General features: G+C 40.2%; 1 protein-coding gene and 1 long non-coding RNA gene across 5 annotated transcripts in view; one reads left to right on the plus strand and one right to left on the minus strand.

Annotated features, from left to right (window-relative positions):
- Nucleotides 1-14,528, plus strand: part of per1b (period circadian clock 1b) — a 34,503-nt gene extending 19,975 nt beyond the window's left edge. For 2 of the 4 annotated variants that reach the window (XM_014016201.1, XM_014016202.1), the window contains exons 5-20: nucleotides 95-296; nucleotides 598-792; nucleotides 1,233-1,311; nucleotides 1,588-1,694; nucleotides 1,930-2,083; nucleotides 2,739-3,018; nucleotides 4,271-4,379; nucleotides 4,528-4,687; nucleotides 4,763-4,881; nucleotides 5,064-5,210; nucleotides 7,489-7,887; nucleotides 9,096-9,883; nucleotides 10,191-10,377; nucleotides 11,893-12,109; nucleotides 13,016-13,166; nucleotides 13,257-14,528. In XM_014016201.1, coding sequence (XP_013871655.1) covers nucleotides 95-296; nucleotides 598-792; nucleotides 1,233-1,311; nucleotides 1,588-1,694; nucleotides 1,930-2,083; nucleotides 2,739-3,018; nucleotides 4,271-4,379; nucleotides 4,528-4,687; nucleotides 4,763-4,881; nucleotides 5,064-5,210; nucleotides 7,489-7,887; nucleotides 9,096-9,883; nucleotides 10,191-10,377; nucleotides 11,893-12,109; nucleotides 13,016-13,166; nucleotides 13,257-13,544 — 3,582 coding nt within the window. In that variant the 3' untranslated portion in view covers nucleotides 13,545-14,528. The remainder of the gene's footprint in view (nucleotides 1-94; nucleotides 297-597; nucleotides 793-1,232; nucleotides 1,312-1,587; nucleotides 1,695-1,929; nucleotides 2,084-2,738; nucleotides 3,019-4,270; nucleotides 4,380-4,527; nucleotides 4,688-4,762; nucleotides 4,882-5,063; nucleotides 5,211-7,488; nucleotides 7,888-9,095; nucleotides 9,884-10,190; nucleotides 10,378-11,892; nucleotides 12,110-13,015; nucleotides 13,167-13,256) is intronic. The other 2 variants (XM_014016203.1, XM_014016204.1) reach the window with 2 other exon arrangements.
- LOC106522942 (uncharacterized) lies at nucleotides 14,039-15,225 on the minus strand. The gene is made up of 2 exons (XR_001310837.1): nucleotides 15,194-15,225; nucleotides 14,039-14,737 (listed from the first exon to the last, which is right to left on the minus strand). It is a non-coding gene; the product is annotated as an uncharacterized LOC106522942 (long non-coding RNA).
- Nucleotides 15,226-16,104: the final 879 nt, after the last annotated feature.

Here is a 16,104-nt window from a genome sequence, read left to right on the forward strand (position 1 = left end):
ATATATATATATATAACGTTTAAAGCCACCAGATGACAGGATTCAAGTAGAGAGAGCGTTGGAAAGTCAAAGCTTGTCTTGTCTTGTTCTTCAGGACACGTTCTCCATGGCCGTGTCGTTCTTGTCGGGGAAGGTGGTGTACGTCTCGCCCCAGTGCTCGTCTCTGCTGCGCTGTAAGCCCGAGTGTCTCCAGGGGATAATGTTCTCCGAGCTTCTGGCTCCGCAGGACGTCAGCACCTTCTACAGCGGCACAGCCCCCTGCCGCCTGCCCTCCTGGGCCTCCTGCATCGGCTCAGGTCAGCTGCTTTTTCAATTTGTCACTAATCAGACTTTTCTTTGATTGTTTCATCCTGCTCCCCAGTGACCATAGTTTCCACTTTATTATCCTTTCAAAATAAAACGCCATGTCAGAGAGACACTTGGGACTTTTAAGTTTTTCAGGATGTGGGGTAAAACCCTGAATGAAAAAACATTTTAATTAGACTTTGAATATTGAAAACTTACCGTCCATCCCTAATTCTGTCTGAAATAAAAAAAAAWTTAAAAAAAACGTGGAGTTTTACTGTGAAGTGTGACTGACTCTGCCCTCCCCTCCAGCCTCTCCTCCTGTTGACTGCACCCAGGAGAAGTCCATGTTCTGTCGGATCAGCGCCGACCGGGCGCAGGGCGGCGAAATGCGTTACTACCCTTTTCGCCTCACGCCCTACCAGCTCACCCTGAGAGACTCTGACGCCGCTGAGCCGCAGCCCTGCTGCCTTCTCATCGCAGAGAAAGTTCACTCTGGATACGAAGGTATTTGATACGTTTCAACAAGTGGTTAATCTTTTGTCTTTCATCCACACGAGCAGTAACGCTTTTAATTTTTTATTTTTGTTGTTACATGGCAGTAACAGCACTAATAATTTAGTGCAGCAGTTAAGTAACTTTAAGACATATTTACTTTTTGTTGTTTTTTTTTCAGTAGGAGACTAAACTGAGTGATGAAATCTGGTYCTCGCACTCAAAGGTCCAAAGTTTTTGTAAACACCAGATGTTCTGTTACAAAATATTAACAGATTATCCGTGTTTAGACAATAAAAAAAGACAAACGTCTCAGAATTGGTGTGAAGGACCATGTTCCTCTGAATAAAAATAAATACACCAGTTTAATGYGAACGAGCCCTGCCTGTGCCAGTATGTGATTCAGTCAGGTTAACTGAAGGTTYAAACTGTGTTTCCTCTGTGCCTGTCAGCTCCTCGGATCCCTCCAGACAAGAGGATCTTCACCACTAGTCACACCCCCAGCTGCCTCTTTCAGGACGTTGATGAGAGGTGGGCGACCCAGTTTTTGTTCCTGCTCACTCACAGCAACACTTTTTTGTCCTGCTGTTTGTGTTTAAAATACCAAAAAATAACATCAGTGTTCGTTCATCTTAGCCGTATTCACAGAGGAACAAATAAATGTGTCTTTAGTTGTGTTTTATTTTGAAAGGCACGTTCTGCACAAAATAAGATAAATGTTAAAACGGATAAAATGTTGATTTTTGCACCTATTTGTCACATTCTGGACATTTAGTAATCTGTTTTTGTTATTTTTGTTATTCTCAGGGCAGTGCCTCTGCTGGGCCACCTGCCCCAGGACTTGGTGGGAACCCCCATCCTGCTCTACATCCACCCCGAGGACCGGCCCACGATGGTGGCTATTCATGAGAAGAGTGAGTCCGTTCTGCTTATCCACTACTGTGGAATGATACGGCTTTATTTTCATTTCACAGAGACAGACWTTTTTATAATGATCTTAATTATTAGTATTTCAAACTTTGGTTTTCTAAAAGGGAAAGACTAATTTAAGAACTTTGCCTTTAGCAGCTTTTACCATTAAAAGGCAGTTCCTACAGAGCTACTGGCTGAAAACGGTTGATTTCAACACACCTTGTTGTCTGTTTCTAGTCTTTCAGTTTGCAGGGCAGCCGTTTGACTACTCACCACTGCGGATGTGCGCCCGCAGCGGAGAATATCTGACCATCGACACCAGCTGGTCGTCCTTCGTCAACCCCTGGAGCAGAAAGGTGGCGTTCGTCGTTGGCCGTCACAAAGTCCGAACGTAAGCTTTTATTTTTTGAAATGTATATTTTAAGGATGTATTGCTTCAGTTTCTTACTCACGAGCACCAGCACTTTACTATAGGACAGTTTTACTTGATATTTTGTATATTTTTAGTTTAACAGAGTTTGACATTGAACAAATATTCTGAGTTTAAGTCAAATAAAATATGCGGTCAAAACAAAGAAACTGGATTTATTTTTGGCTGTAATCAAAGGTTCGGGCACATCAAACAGATTACAAGTGTTAATATATAAAGTATTTAAAAAAATACAAGCTTTACACTTTGTGCCCAAACCCCATTTTCAATTGTAAGCCCTGGTCTTTAGTTTTAAATCACAAAACGTCACGATTAAAAGTTTATATTCCAACATAGGTCATCTATTTGCCCAAATATGGCAGTTAAAACTATCAAAACTAAACAAACTTTACATCTAACTTTAATGCTTAGAAAAGAATGCATCAAAAAGATACCAGGGTTTGGAACAAAATGGAGATTTTTCACATTTTTTATGCTTTTTAAGGATAATTGACAACAATTTCAAACATAATTCATTAAAAACATGGTATATTTTTAAGTTTTAGCATTTTAATGACTAGTAGAGCTGAAATATTTTCAAGTTGAAGTTTCATCAGCGGCCCCTCCTTGTTTTTAGGAGCCCCCTGAATGAAGATGTCTTCACGCCACCGATGGGCTGCGAGAGCCGGGTGACCACTCCCGACATCGTCCAGCTGAGCGAGCGGATCCACCGGCTCCTGGTGCAGCCGGTGCACAGCGGCAGCTCTCAGGGCTACAGCTCGCTGGGCTCCAGCGGCTCGCGGGGCTCCCGACACTCCCACCAGCAGCACCTCAGTGCCTCGGCCGCCTCCTCCAGTGACAGCAACGGCCCCGCCGTGGACAAAGTCGCCGTCGCCACCGTCTCTTCACACAAACCTGTGAGTCAGTCCATGTCAAACTACACAAAAACATAGAAAACGTTCACCTGGCCATCTCAGAATTTGTTAAACTTATTTGTTCATTGTGATCCCACGGCACAGTATCTCAAATTTTATGTTAATCGGACTTCTGGTTCTAGAAATCTAGGCACCAGATTTTGGGGTTTTCAGCAAAAATGGGTGTGTTCGCCTCTATTCAACCCCACCATCTCAGGAACTCTTTGGTCAATTTTYACAAACTTTGTGTCATTGGAAAGTGAATTTTATATAAGGATTACAAATCGGCCTTTACTGTTTTGATTTGATTTGGTCCGTTAAACATTTCATCTTTCCTACAACCTTGAAATTAACCTTGTAGATCACATGACCTTGAGATGACCTGTCTTGAAATAAAACCCCACTTGTTAAGACTCTGTCACACTATACTGTTTTAGACAACTTGTGCCAACTTAGGAACATTTTAAAGTTACTATGTTGAAGGTGGAATTACAAAAATCAACTGGAAGCCTCTTTTAGGTGTGCTCATACAGAAATCTGCCCTATGCAGAGGTTTTTTCATAAACACTATAGTGTGTCTCAGTGTTGATATAAAATTATGTTTTTTTTCCCTCATCTTCCCTTGTGTGGTTTTTAGTTTTTTTTTTTAGTTTTTTTTGTTAAAGGTAGCGCAACTGTGTTTGCTGCATGACCGGTTTCACCTGTTCCCCCATGTTTGTCTGTATGTCTTATTGAATAGGTGTTAACTGCCCCCTCCCCCACTTCCCTGAATGTTCAGCACCTTGTGAATTTATTTCTGTGAAAGGCACTATATAAATAAAACTTTACTTACTTACTTACTTACTTACTTACTTACTTACTTACTTACTTACTAAATTGATCAAATATATAACTTTAATTAGTAATTTAGACATAAAAAATTTCACAAGTTGACATAAGTTATCTAGCGTGACAGGGTCTTTACCAATAAAATATAAAAGTTACAAAATTTCATTTTTTAGGAGCAATTTTAATTAAAAAAATAGAAAATTAACAATAATTAAAATGTTGAAAATTATGAATGTTTGGCTCAAATTCATACTGGCTGTAGATTAATGAACCTGATTTGTAAGAAACCTTACCTGATATTATTCCACGCTAACCGGCTGACCTTATCCTGAATGACCCAATTTTACTTTTTATACGACAAATATTGCTGTTTTGGAAAAGAGTCGTTCTTGTCCTTCAGTTATTAACAGATGCGTGTTTTTCCCAGATGACGTTCCAACAAATCTGCAAAGACGTTCACACGGTGAAGACCAATGGCCAGCAAGTTTTTATCGAGTCTCGCAACCGCCCACCACCTAGAAAAACCACCAACACAGGTGAGATGAAAGGACGGTTGACTGATTTATTTATTTTTTCGTGGCTCAGAAGTTACACAAAAACAAACTTCAAACACTAAGCCTCTTTTGGTTCAAAGAAAACAAGATGCTCAGTTTTTGTTCCTAAATGTTCTGTTTTTCCATCAAGGCGCAGCGGGAATCCGAGCCCTCGACAGCGATCCAATCAGAAGTCTGATAGCAGACATGACACAGCCACCTAAAGCTCTGGTTCCTGCACCTCTTGTGCAGAAGGAGCCGTCTACCGGCTACTCCTACCAGCAGATCAACTGCCTGGACAGCATCATCAGGTTTGTGATAAACGTTACTGCCCACCCGTTTGTAAGCATTTAACTCCTCTACAATATATATTTTAATTTCCACAGATATTTGGAGAGCTGTAACATTCCCACTACAGTCAAAAGAAAGTGTGGCTCCTCCTCCTGCACCGCCTCCTCCACGTCTGATGACGACAAACAGCCCGACGTCAGMGGAAACGGCAAAGGTACTCGAGCTGTGACATTTATCCACTCATTAAGTTTTTCTCAAATGTTATTAGAAGCAGTTAAAAGTAATTATCTACACATGCACTCTAAAGTAATGTGAGCTTGACTCATGAGTTTGCACTTTCCTTCGATCACTAACAAAGCTGTGTTTCTGTGAACTGTGGTGATGATTTCTCTTCAGGTGGTTCAGTTAACCTCGTAGGTGAACCACCTCCTCTGCCGCCTCTGACCATGGCCTCCAAGGCAGAGAGTGTAGCCTCAGTTACGTCTCAGTGTAGCTTCAGCAGCACCATCGTCCATGTAGGAGACAAGAAGCCTCCCGAGTCAGGTGGGCACCGTCAACACTCTCACTCTCCGCAGGTCAACGCCGGAAAAAAAGATTTTTGTTTGTTTTGTTTTCTTTCCRTTCAACCTTCTAACCTTATTAAAGAGTTTGAACAGGGCAGGAGAACTTTATTTCTTACAGGCTCTGTCTACACCACTCCAGAAGCTTTTGAATGATTTTTTATACTCAATTCTAATAAAAACACTGTCCTACCCAGGCTGCACCATTAGGGGGCGAGAGCATCCACTTTAACAACAACAAAATACACATAAACATTCTTAACTTGTATAAAGATTCTACCACAAGTGTTTTTTTTAATATTGTTTCTGTTTTCATCTCAGTTCAGCACACAGTCARGTTTGATAGCTGTATATTTTGTGGTTGATTAACGGAATTTAAGATACTTATTTTATCGATTGTTCCCGTTTAAACAATAAGAGGACGGATCTTTGTGCCACTCTCCAGCCGAGTAAACACAAATGTTTTACATTGTTTTCATACGTTTATTTTATTTTATTTTTTTATTTGTTAATTGTTATGAATGATGTTTTATTGGTATTTTTAATCTCTGTTTTATTTCTTTTTTCTTTTGTTATATTGCATTTTAATAGTACGGTGTCCTTGAGTGCCATAAAAGGCGCCTTCAAATAAAATATGTTGTTGTTGTTGTTGTTGTTTTTGTTGTTGTTGTTGTTGTTCAGGAAGGTAAAAATTGTTTTAAAGTTACTTCCTTGTTTACTGTGACATCATTTCCTGGGTGTGGCCAGGTGTTGTTGTTGTTGTTGTTCAGGAAGGTAAAAATTGTTTTAAAGTTACTTCCTTGTTTACTGTGACATCATTTCCTGGGTGTGGCCAGGTTTTCTTTAAACATAGAACATGTGATTTGTGGCCATTTAGTTTTTAGGTCTCCGGAGTAAAACTCTGTCTTTTATATCTGAGAACTTAAACCGTTTTCTGTGCACRATTCAGGCTTCCAGTTTGAAGGATTGCTTTCAGAATAAAGGCAAAAACGAAAAAAAAAATTTAATGAATCATAAGATTGGCCGAATTGCTTTAAGTTTTAGAGGGTAAAATGAAAACAGGCTCCTGCTTGGTTGTTTCTGAAAAGCTTCACATTTCTGGTTTGCATGAAKGTTCAAACAAGGTTGTTGGTAGTGTGGGTGCGGTGCTACAGCACTCCCAGGTAGATACCAGAGAAAATGGATGTTCAAACATAGTTTAAAAAACATTTTAAAAAGGATCATTACTGCACCGTATCTTTAAAATCCAAAACATTGTAGATGTAATATACAAACTTATAAATACACTCATGGCTCTCAGCGCCACTCAGCTAACCTGTTTATTTTATTTTATTTTATTTTATTTTATTTTATTTTATTTTATTTTTGCTGGAGTTGTGTGGATGGGGCCAAATTGTCAAGAATGGTTTTCCAAAAGTGTATAATCAAACTGTAGGTGGTGGGTAAACTCATGCACTCATGCAGCTCTGTTACTTATCTCATCACATTTTAGCTCTTTTTTCTTTTCTCTTTTTTTTAGCTGATTTTTACTGTTTCAATTTAAACTTTTTTTTCAGCAGTAGTCAAAAAAAAATATCTCCTACCGACATAGAAATATGTCTTTGTTTTGTTTCTATATTTATTATTTTGGATATTTAGTTGTTATTTTCTTAAGGAGTCAAACCGGTTTGAGTGAAACGTTAAAAAAGAAAAACGTTTACCTACTTCTCAAGTGATGTGAAACAGAGTGATAAAAATCACTCCGATTTGTCTTTTTATTGTTGGAGTGTTTAGAAGTCCACGACACGACGACGGTGCCCACGTAAAATGGTGTCGAGGAGAAATTTGTTTTGGGCAAACGTAGAGGAATATCAGAGCAAACAAGCTCGCTGTGCATCATTAGATCCAATCTCTGGATTTAATAAGAAAATCAAAAATAGAAACAGAACTTTTAGTTGTTTAGTGAAGCTGTTCTGCTGCTTTTGTGACATGTTAATGATTACAGTGGGTTTTTTTTGTTTCATGTTATAGAAATGATGCTGAAGTAACACAGACCTGTGTATCRCTGTGTASTTTCAGCTTTCAAAGGCTGTTACAATGTTTTAAATTCCTCTTTTCCAAAATAAAGTCAGCTAAACTTGTACTTGTTGAAGCCTAAGTGTCTATAGTAGTACKTTTATTGTAATGTTACATTTAAAAAGAACGTTAACCATGAGAAAATGAATAAAAGTTTTAAATGTTTTGTTTTTTTTAACACTCGGTCATTCTTTGTCTTCTGTTAGACATCATCATGGAAGACGCTCCAACTACTCCAACCCTGGCCCCTCCCCCGACCACAACACCAGCCCCTCCCGCCGCCACTCTGAGGCCTCTCACGTGTGTTTCAGAGCTGTCCGCCAGCATCACCCCGTCAACCCTTCCTCCTCCTCCTCCACCACCACCCCCACCTCCTCCTCCTCAGCCTCAGGCCAGTCAGCYGGAGAGAGAGAGCTGGAGAAGCGGAGGAGGGGGAGGATCCGGCCGGTTTGGACTGACCAAGGAGGTGCTGTCGGCCCACACCCAGCAGGAGGAGCAGGCGTTCCTCGACCGCTTCAAGGACCTCAGCAAGCTGCGCGTCTTCGATCAAACAGCGTCTTCCACCGTGCGCTGCCACACCACTCCAGCTGCTCTGTCCCGAGGTAGCAGCAAACACACTCACACCCAAACTCYGCTTAGTTAGAGTTAGAGACATAGCATTTTCTGCAGCGCGAGTTATAATCTTTGTGAGAACTAAAAGTCTTTATAAGAATGGTGAGAAATGTGTGTTCAGTAATTACAGACCAATATCCTCATTGTCATCATTTTCAAAAATTTTAGAATAATTGCTTGTAACCAGATCGATTCATAGACAAACAGAATATTTWAAAGGGGCTATATCATGTAAAATAAACTTTTTTTAGTTTTATATCATGTTATAATGTTATACTCTCATAAAAAAACATGCCCAGAGTCTTGCTTTGACTCATTCATGCATGTTTGAGRAATCCTGTAGTGTCCTGAGGCAGCCTGGCAGGGGAGCAAAAACGACCGGTTGGGTCTAGAACCTCCTTTTGGGACCAGCTTGTCCTCTGGGCTGTGTCTCCAAGCTGAGCTTCCTCATCACAGAGCACACACACCCAGCCCCATGTTGAAATGGGCGGGACAGAAGCAGAAGGAGATTCTTAAAGAGACGGAGGCCAATTTCAAGGTGTTTAGAAACATATGATGAGAAGTCAAGTTTATTTTCTATTTAAACATATAAACAACATTTTAATAACAACTGAAGGTGACATAGTTACTTCATTATGGTATAGAATTTAAATATATGCCTGAGAAACACATAATATTGTCCCTTTAGTAGTAATCAGTATGGGTTTAGAACGAATAACTCCACATCAGTGGCTCTCATGGAATTAATGGGAAAGGTAACAGTGGCTTATTAAAAACAGTACTGTGTTAGCGTTTTTGTTGACATGAACAAGGCCTTCGACACTATGGACCACACCATTCTCCTTGAAAAGCTGAATAAATATGCGGTTAGAGGAGTAGCCCCGCAGAGGGTAGCTAGTTRTCTGAATAACAGGAAACAGTTTGTTCAGCTAAATAATGTAAGATCTGAATTATGTGATATTAGTTGTGGAGTTCCTCARGGATCAGTACTTGGACCAAAGCTGTTTATTTTGTATGTGAATGATCTGGTCAATGTGCCAGTGGTTCTAAAATGTATTTTGTTTGCTGATGACACCATATTATTTTACTCTGGTGAAAACAGATGTTGAGACACACAAACATTARAACAAAACATTAGCTTGATGCTAAAAGTAGCTAACAGCTAGCCAGACTTTAATTCAGTGATGTGGTTTGTCCTCAGGGGTTCGCTGTTCTCGGGATTACCCCGCAGCAGGAGGCAGCACCGGTCACAGGCGGGGCCGCGGTGGAAAGAGAATCAAGCACCAGGAGTCGTCGGACCAGCACAGCTCTTTAGGAATGAGCGTGAATCGTCAGGACCCCCGAGTCAACGCGGTCCCGGTGACCCTGAGCGGACCACTCGGGGCACCGACAAACTCCTCTTCCTGGCCCTCTGTGGGCTCCCAGGTCAGCATTCCCTCCGCCCCCTTCGCCCCTGGCATGCTTCCAATCTACCCCGTCTACCCGCCGCTCGCACAGCCCCTCCCCCTCCCCCTGCCCATCCCCGTCCACGACCCGACACGTTTCCCCCCGGCCCAGATGGTGCCGCCCATGATGGCCCTCGTTCTGCCCAACTACATGTTCCCCCAAATGGGGGCGCCCATCGCCCCGCCCGGACAGTTCTACAACCCCAACTTCAGTTACCCCGGCGTCGCCCCGGCCCCCATCCCCCCCGTCTCCAACCCGGTGCCCGTCCCGTGTCCCTGCGCCCCGTCYCGCAGCAGCACGCCGCAGTCCTTCACTCAGACGCCCGCCGACCGCGACGGCGCCGAGTCCCCCCTCTTCCATTCCCGCTGCTCCTCGCCCCTCAACCTGCTGCAGCTGGAGGAGTCGCCAAGCAACCGCCTAGAAGTCGCCACGGCACTGGTGACATCACAACAGACCCCGCCTTCTGCGCAGGGCGGGGCCACTGGGGGCCAAAACTCAGCCAATCAGAGGAGCTCTGATGATACTTCCAAGGAAACGGAGAAYGTGAGTGATTGTTTTCCCTCTTATTTCAAATTTCTCTGTAATTGTTGCCTAAACACAAAGGAAGGCAAAAGTGCATTTGTCTGTTAGCAAAATATCTCCTTTCACTTTTGGTGAACATACAAATATTCTGTCAGATTTACAGATCCTGAGTTAAAGTTAGTTAAAATGTGGTGTGGTAGTAACTGAGAGTCATTCACAACACACACTTTGAACTGATTTGACTAAAACCTCTACAGCTCTGTTAATCTTTGGTCTTTAAAACAATAAATGTGTAGTTTGAAGTTACCAAAACGTTTCGTTATTCCAGGCTGAAGCGATCGAGTCCAACCAGGACGCCATGTCCACCTCCAGCGACCTGCTGGACCTGCTGCTGCAGGAAGACTCCCGCTCAGGCACCGGCTCGGCCGCCTCTGGCTCGGGGTCCTCGGGCACCAGGTCCTCGGGCTCCGGCTCCGGCTCCAACGGCTGCAGCTCCTCTGGCACCAGYGGCACCAGTCAGTAGATTTTTATTTAAAATTTTGTTTGTTTGTTTCCTTCTAACACACACCTCAGATAGGTTTTTAGTTTGATGACATCACAGAGAGGAAGAGTGCGAGGTCACACTGTTTCAYGTCCTTCTTCCTGGATGATGGACGTTAGAACAGTTTCTGTCAAAACACTTTTCATGTCCATTTTTTCTAAAGTGTTACATAAAACCTTACATAAACAAGTGACAGCCTGATGGTTTTTGTTGTTGATGCTTTAAGRGAGTTTTTTATTTTTATTATTCTCAAGGCCTGGGCTCTGTCAGTCCAACTGTTTCATAACCACTTTATTTATCTTTTGTAGAAGATTGAGTGCTGCAAACAGTTGGTGTTTACAGCAGACTGTTTGATGTTTGTTTTATGTAATCTTACTTTTTGACTATTTGGGTTATCTGCTCTGTTTGACTAGAAAACAAAAGAAAATTTMCATTTCTATCAGGATGTTTGATGTTTTGTGTCAGAACAGATCTCTGGTTTGACCTCATGCTTCCCTTCATGACCACAAGTTTCCATGTTTACAACAAAGTTTACAACTCTGTTCTGAATAAAAGCCTGGTGCAGGTGAACGCTCCTCATGATCAGAATATAAACTAGACATTCAGATTATTTAATCTGAATACATTTCAATCCGATTAAAGAATTTTGCGATGTAAACATAGAGACTGCGGAACAGAAGGAGAAGAAGCAGGTAAAGATGAGGGATGGGYGGACTTTTATTTTTTTATTTTTAGTTCTTTGTTCAGAACTCTTGTTTCTTTTTGTCCTTTCAGCAGTTTTTTCTTTCCAGCACAGACAAACTGAAACAAACTCGTTTCCTTTTTCTCTACGTCACCGACGAACATTTCTGTTTCATGTTTCCTGAAGTGACACTTGTGGTTTCTTTTGTGTCTTTGATTGTTGTGTTMGGGTACATATCTGCGGCACGAACACAGTTTTTTCTTATGTAAACAGCTTGTTTCCTGAAACCACTGTTCCTCACTGATTATTAAGACACGAGGTGAGGCACGTGTTCTCAGTTATAAAATGTGAACGTACAGTAAAATTATATTTCTATACAAATATACCAGAGAAATTCACACATTTTGGTCCCGACTTTTTTAAATTCATGTTTCTGACTCCCAACAGTGCAGAAATACCAAAAAGCTCTTTAAAGAAATTTTTCATAGTAATTAACTAGCGTTGATTAAGAACATTTTTTTGAAAAATGTACACAAATTAAATTTCTCAAAAGACACTATTTAAAATTGAGTTAACTTGCTTAACTTTCTATTTTTTATTCACTTTGAAAATAAATTAAACAAACCACGACTTCTAGGTTCTATAAGAATTTTTACCTTAAATGTGAAATTATTAAGAATTTGCACATGAAACTGTGTTTTTTAGATGAGTTGACTCTTTAATGTCTCAGCAGGTGAATTTAAGAAGTTTTGCTTCAGTAAGTTTAGTTAAACCTTCCAGTAACGGTTCGACCTGTCGTCTCCTCAGGCAGCAGCCAGGGCAGCCACACCAGCAAGTACTTCGGCAGCATAGACTCCTCGGAGAACGACCACTCCCGTAAGCAGCCAGCAGGGGGCAGCGGAGGAGGAGGAGGAGGTGGAGGCGGAGAGGAGCAGTTCATCAAGTGCGTCCTGCAGGACCCCATCTGGCTGCTGATGGCCAACACAGACGACAAGGTCATGATGACGTATCAACTTCCTGTCAGGTACGACAAACCGAACTGATTTACATAAAAACATGAAGAAGTCGATTATGATTACTTAAAATAAAAAGTACTTTTTTAGAAGAATTACTAAATATAGCGTAGGATTTGTGTGAACACAAGTTTTATATAGTTTCTTCACTGGCACTGTGGCATGCCAATATATCATATAATAAATATGAGTCAAAACAAGCAAATATTCTGAAAGCCTTTTATCTTATATGCTGTTATAATTGAAAATACTTCAATTATTGCTCTTTTTATGCATCAAAAACGAACATATAAAAATAAAATTACTAGATTTACAAGTCAATTAAAATTTAGAAAACATGATTTTCAATTCAGATATTTAAAAAAAATTAAATACATGTAAAATTGTGATTAAGAAGACTCATTCATAATTTGTGCAGCTGATGAAATGATATTTTACTATAAAACATTCAATGGAAGTTATTACAAGTAACAGCCATATTACAAATATGTGAAATGTAGAGATTGCATTTCAGATGTTTATGTTCAATATAAAGATTGTTTTAATCTGCAGCTTAGAGGCTAAAACACACCAGTAAGAAAGTGACATCATTTTTTCCTGAAGTAAAGATCTGAAATGTTGATGTAAAGTTGAGTTACAACAACACCTAATTTCCCTCTGGGATCAATAAAGTATTTTTGAATTGAATTGAATTGAATTTGAAAACAGTCATTTTAACTGTAAAGTTAAATAAATTAATATGAAACTATTTACAAGTAGAAATTTTTTACTTCTGTTTTAAAGTCTAACCTGAAATAATTCTATATTGAAAAGAATAAAATGTTATTGATAGTGTGTTTTGATTATATGGCACAATGGCCTGCCATACATGATACTTTGGATCTGACAGTTAACACTGTCCTTTGTTGAAACAACAGGGACCTGGAGACAGTGCTGCAGGAGGACCGCGAGGCCCTGAGGAACCTGCAGAAGCACCAGCCTCGCTTCACAGACGACCAGAAGAAGGAGCTGAGCCAAGTTCATCCCTGGATCCGGACGGGACGCCTGCCGCGAGCCATCAACATCCCTGTAAGCTCCGCTGGGCCAAACGCCACGTTCACGCCACAATCCGAAAAAAAAACAAAAAACAAAACGAATCTCGTTTCTCTGTTTTTTTAGGGTTGCACAGGCTGCAAGTGTCCCCCTTCCGTGCCCCCCGCCACGCCGTTCGACGTGGAGATCCACGAGATGGAGCTGTGCACCGTGCTGAAGGCTCAGGAAGACTGCGCCACTCCAGCTGAGGGGAACCTCACCGAGACAACCATGGCTGACGTCCAGCCAGAGGACGAAGACGAGGAGGAGGAGGAGGAGGCGCTAAAGAAAACGACACAAAACGACGACGGAGACACGATGGTGGGGAAGCAGAGCCCAGCCTCAGAGACCGTCAAAGAAAAAGCAGAGACTTAAATTGGAGAAGGAAAAACGCACTTTCCAGGACTCTGAGCTCGTAGTGGCGATGTGAGAAAAACGAGCTCCGCTGGGACTTTCAGGTGCAGAACATGTTGTTTTATCTGCATTTAAAAACACTCAGTTTTAGAGAGTGAATTAGTTCTTTCTTCCCTCGTTCATATATTTATTAAAAATGTTGAAAAATCGTTGCAGGAATGAGAACGAGTTGGAAGATTAAAGGTTTCATCCCTCTTTAGAGAAGCTCTTTGACTTCTCTTCATGTAGATTGTTTTCGTTATCCTGCTCTCACTTAACTCCTGTAAAATAATTGTTTTTTTAAATAATAAAAAAAAATCCAAATAAATAAATAAATAAGCTTTTACATTAAAGTGTTCAGTAGATGTCAGGTAATTTTTAAGAATGATATGTATTTTTTTATACTTTTATCCCCTAAAAACAGGGAAATAAATGCCCCCAAAAAGAATCTGCACTGTAAAACCTTTTTTATTTAATTTTTTTTTCTTTTTTTAAATTCGAAACGATCATGATAATCTCGTGAACAGAAAATGTATTTTTGACACTGGAGTTTCAGTTGACGTACGCTTTGTGTGGCACTTTATGTCTCTCTGCAATGAGCCGTCAATCAACTGTAGAAAAGAAAAACTTTGTAGAAAGCATCACAAGCAGTATTTTATTTTATTTTATTTTTAAGTTGTCACAGTCAGTGGAGAAAACTTTTGGGTTGCCTGAGTTCACTCGTGGGGTTAAACGGTGGACGCTACATGATTTCGAAAAGCCGTGAAAAAAAAATCAAGAAACTGGTCATTATCTCCTTCTCTCACACTTTCCTGTCTGTGGCACTGATCTGCTCGTGATGTCCTCAGCTTACATGGCGTCTGTTTCTACATGTTTCTTAATATTTCTTTTTGTGAAGTTCTTTGTACAAAAATAAAAGAAAACGATGACAATAAAAATGTCTTGAAAAGGCCTTAAAAACACAAAGCTTGGTTTCTTCTCTTTCGCTGGTTTTCTGCATCTTTCTCTCAGTCTATTTTTTGCCAGTGGGTGTTTTTCGCAGCAGTTGGCGTGCGCACACACAAGTGTCCGGAATGAACTGGAAGCAAAGAGCAGAACGGGCCAGCTGCTTTCTTTACCCGACCACAGTCTCCTTCTGTTCAGCTGTGGTTTGAACCCAACGTGGCCACTGCAGCCTAAAAAAGACAAAGGCACGAAAAAACCCACTAAATTCATCAGATATTGTTGTAACTACAGCAATGATTGGAACAAGTGTTAAACCAAAGTGTAAGATGTGATCAGGTTAATGCTAAATTCTAGACTTTTATAGGATTCCTTTTATRCTTTATATTTTGGGCTGAGAGCTTTTCATGAATTGGTTTCCCTCGACTTAGAGCGATTTAATCTTTGTAATTGTTCTCTACACTTTACCAGTGTTTTTTGGTGCTCTGGCAGTTTTTAAAAACAGCTGGTCTGCAGCTGTCCTGAAAGCTCRTAGACAAAGGTACTCAGCTAAAATTATAAGCATTAATAAACAAAAGACCAATCATATGCGAGGATATAGGACAAAGTTCTAGGAAAGGAAAAGGAAGAAGCGTGTACAGAAAATGGATGGATGGATGGATGGATAGGACAAAGTTGTTTAAACTTACCCTGCATGTTTCACTTGTTTCTCTGCTCCAACACGCCTGATTTGAATGAATGGGTGATTAATCGACTTCTGCAGAACTTGAAGAGGTGATTTAATCACTGAATCAGCTGTGTTGGAGCAGAGAAACTAGTAAAATATGCAGGACAGCAGCGCTTTAAGGACCAGAATTGCCCAGCCCAGATATGGGGTCATATATGAAAACAGAGAGGGCGACAGTCGTGACGATCACGTGGAGCATCTGTCCATCTCCTCAAAGGCCCAGCATATTCAGTTCATTAAATAAAAATTAAAAGATTTGAATTAAAATATTAAACAAAAGTAAGAATGGCTGCTTTTGTAACAGAGCAAATACATAAATTGGGTCCAATATAAGGCTTCTCAACATACCTTTCATTGATATAAGATTTATTTCCAAGAAGTATTGTTTCAACAAAGAAAAATATATTTTTAAATTTGCTAACTTAAGTTGCCAACTAGCAGACTTGGAAAGAGTACTAAAACAACRTACTCACACAAAAGTACTGTTGTTATTCATTTGAAACTTTACACAAGTACAAGTAAAAATCTACTCAAACTAAAAAGTAACCCTTAGAAAAAGTAGAATACTTGAAGCTCATTTTAATTAGAATACTCGAGTATAAGTTTGTGTATCAATCCTGTACTTGTAGTGTACTAGAAAGTATACAGATTTAATACTTCAGACTAAATTCATATTTTTAAAAGTTTATAAAAAGTATACTTTAAGTATACTGTTATAAAGTCTTTTTAAGTTTACCAAATTATACATTCCTCTACACTCATTTATATAATACTAGTGTACTACATACAGCGGGTAAAATAAGTATTGAACACGTCACCATTTTTCTCAGTAAATATATTACTAGAGGTGCTAATGACATGAAATTTTCACCA

Source organism: Austrofundulus limnaeus, unplaced genomic scaffold (assembly GCF_001266775.1).
Source record: "Austrofundulus limnaeus strain Quisiro unplaced genomic scaffold, Austrofundulus_limnaeus-1.0 Scaffold140, whole genome shotgun sequence".
Taxonomy (NCBI): domain Eukaryota; kingdom Metazoa; phylum Chordata; class Actinopteri; order Cyprinodontiformes; family Rivulidae; genus Austrofundulus; species Austrofundulus limnaeus.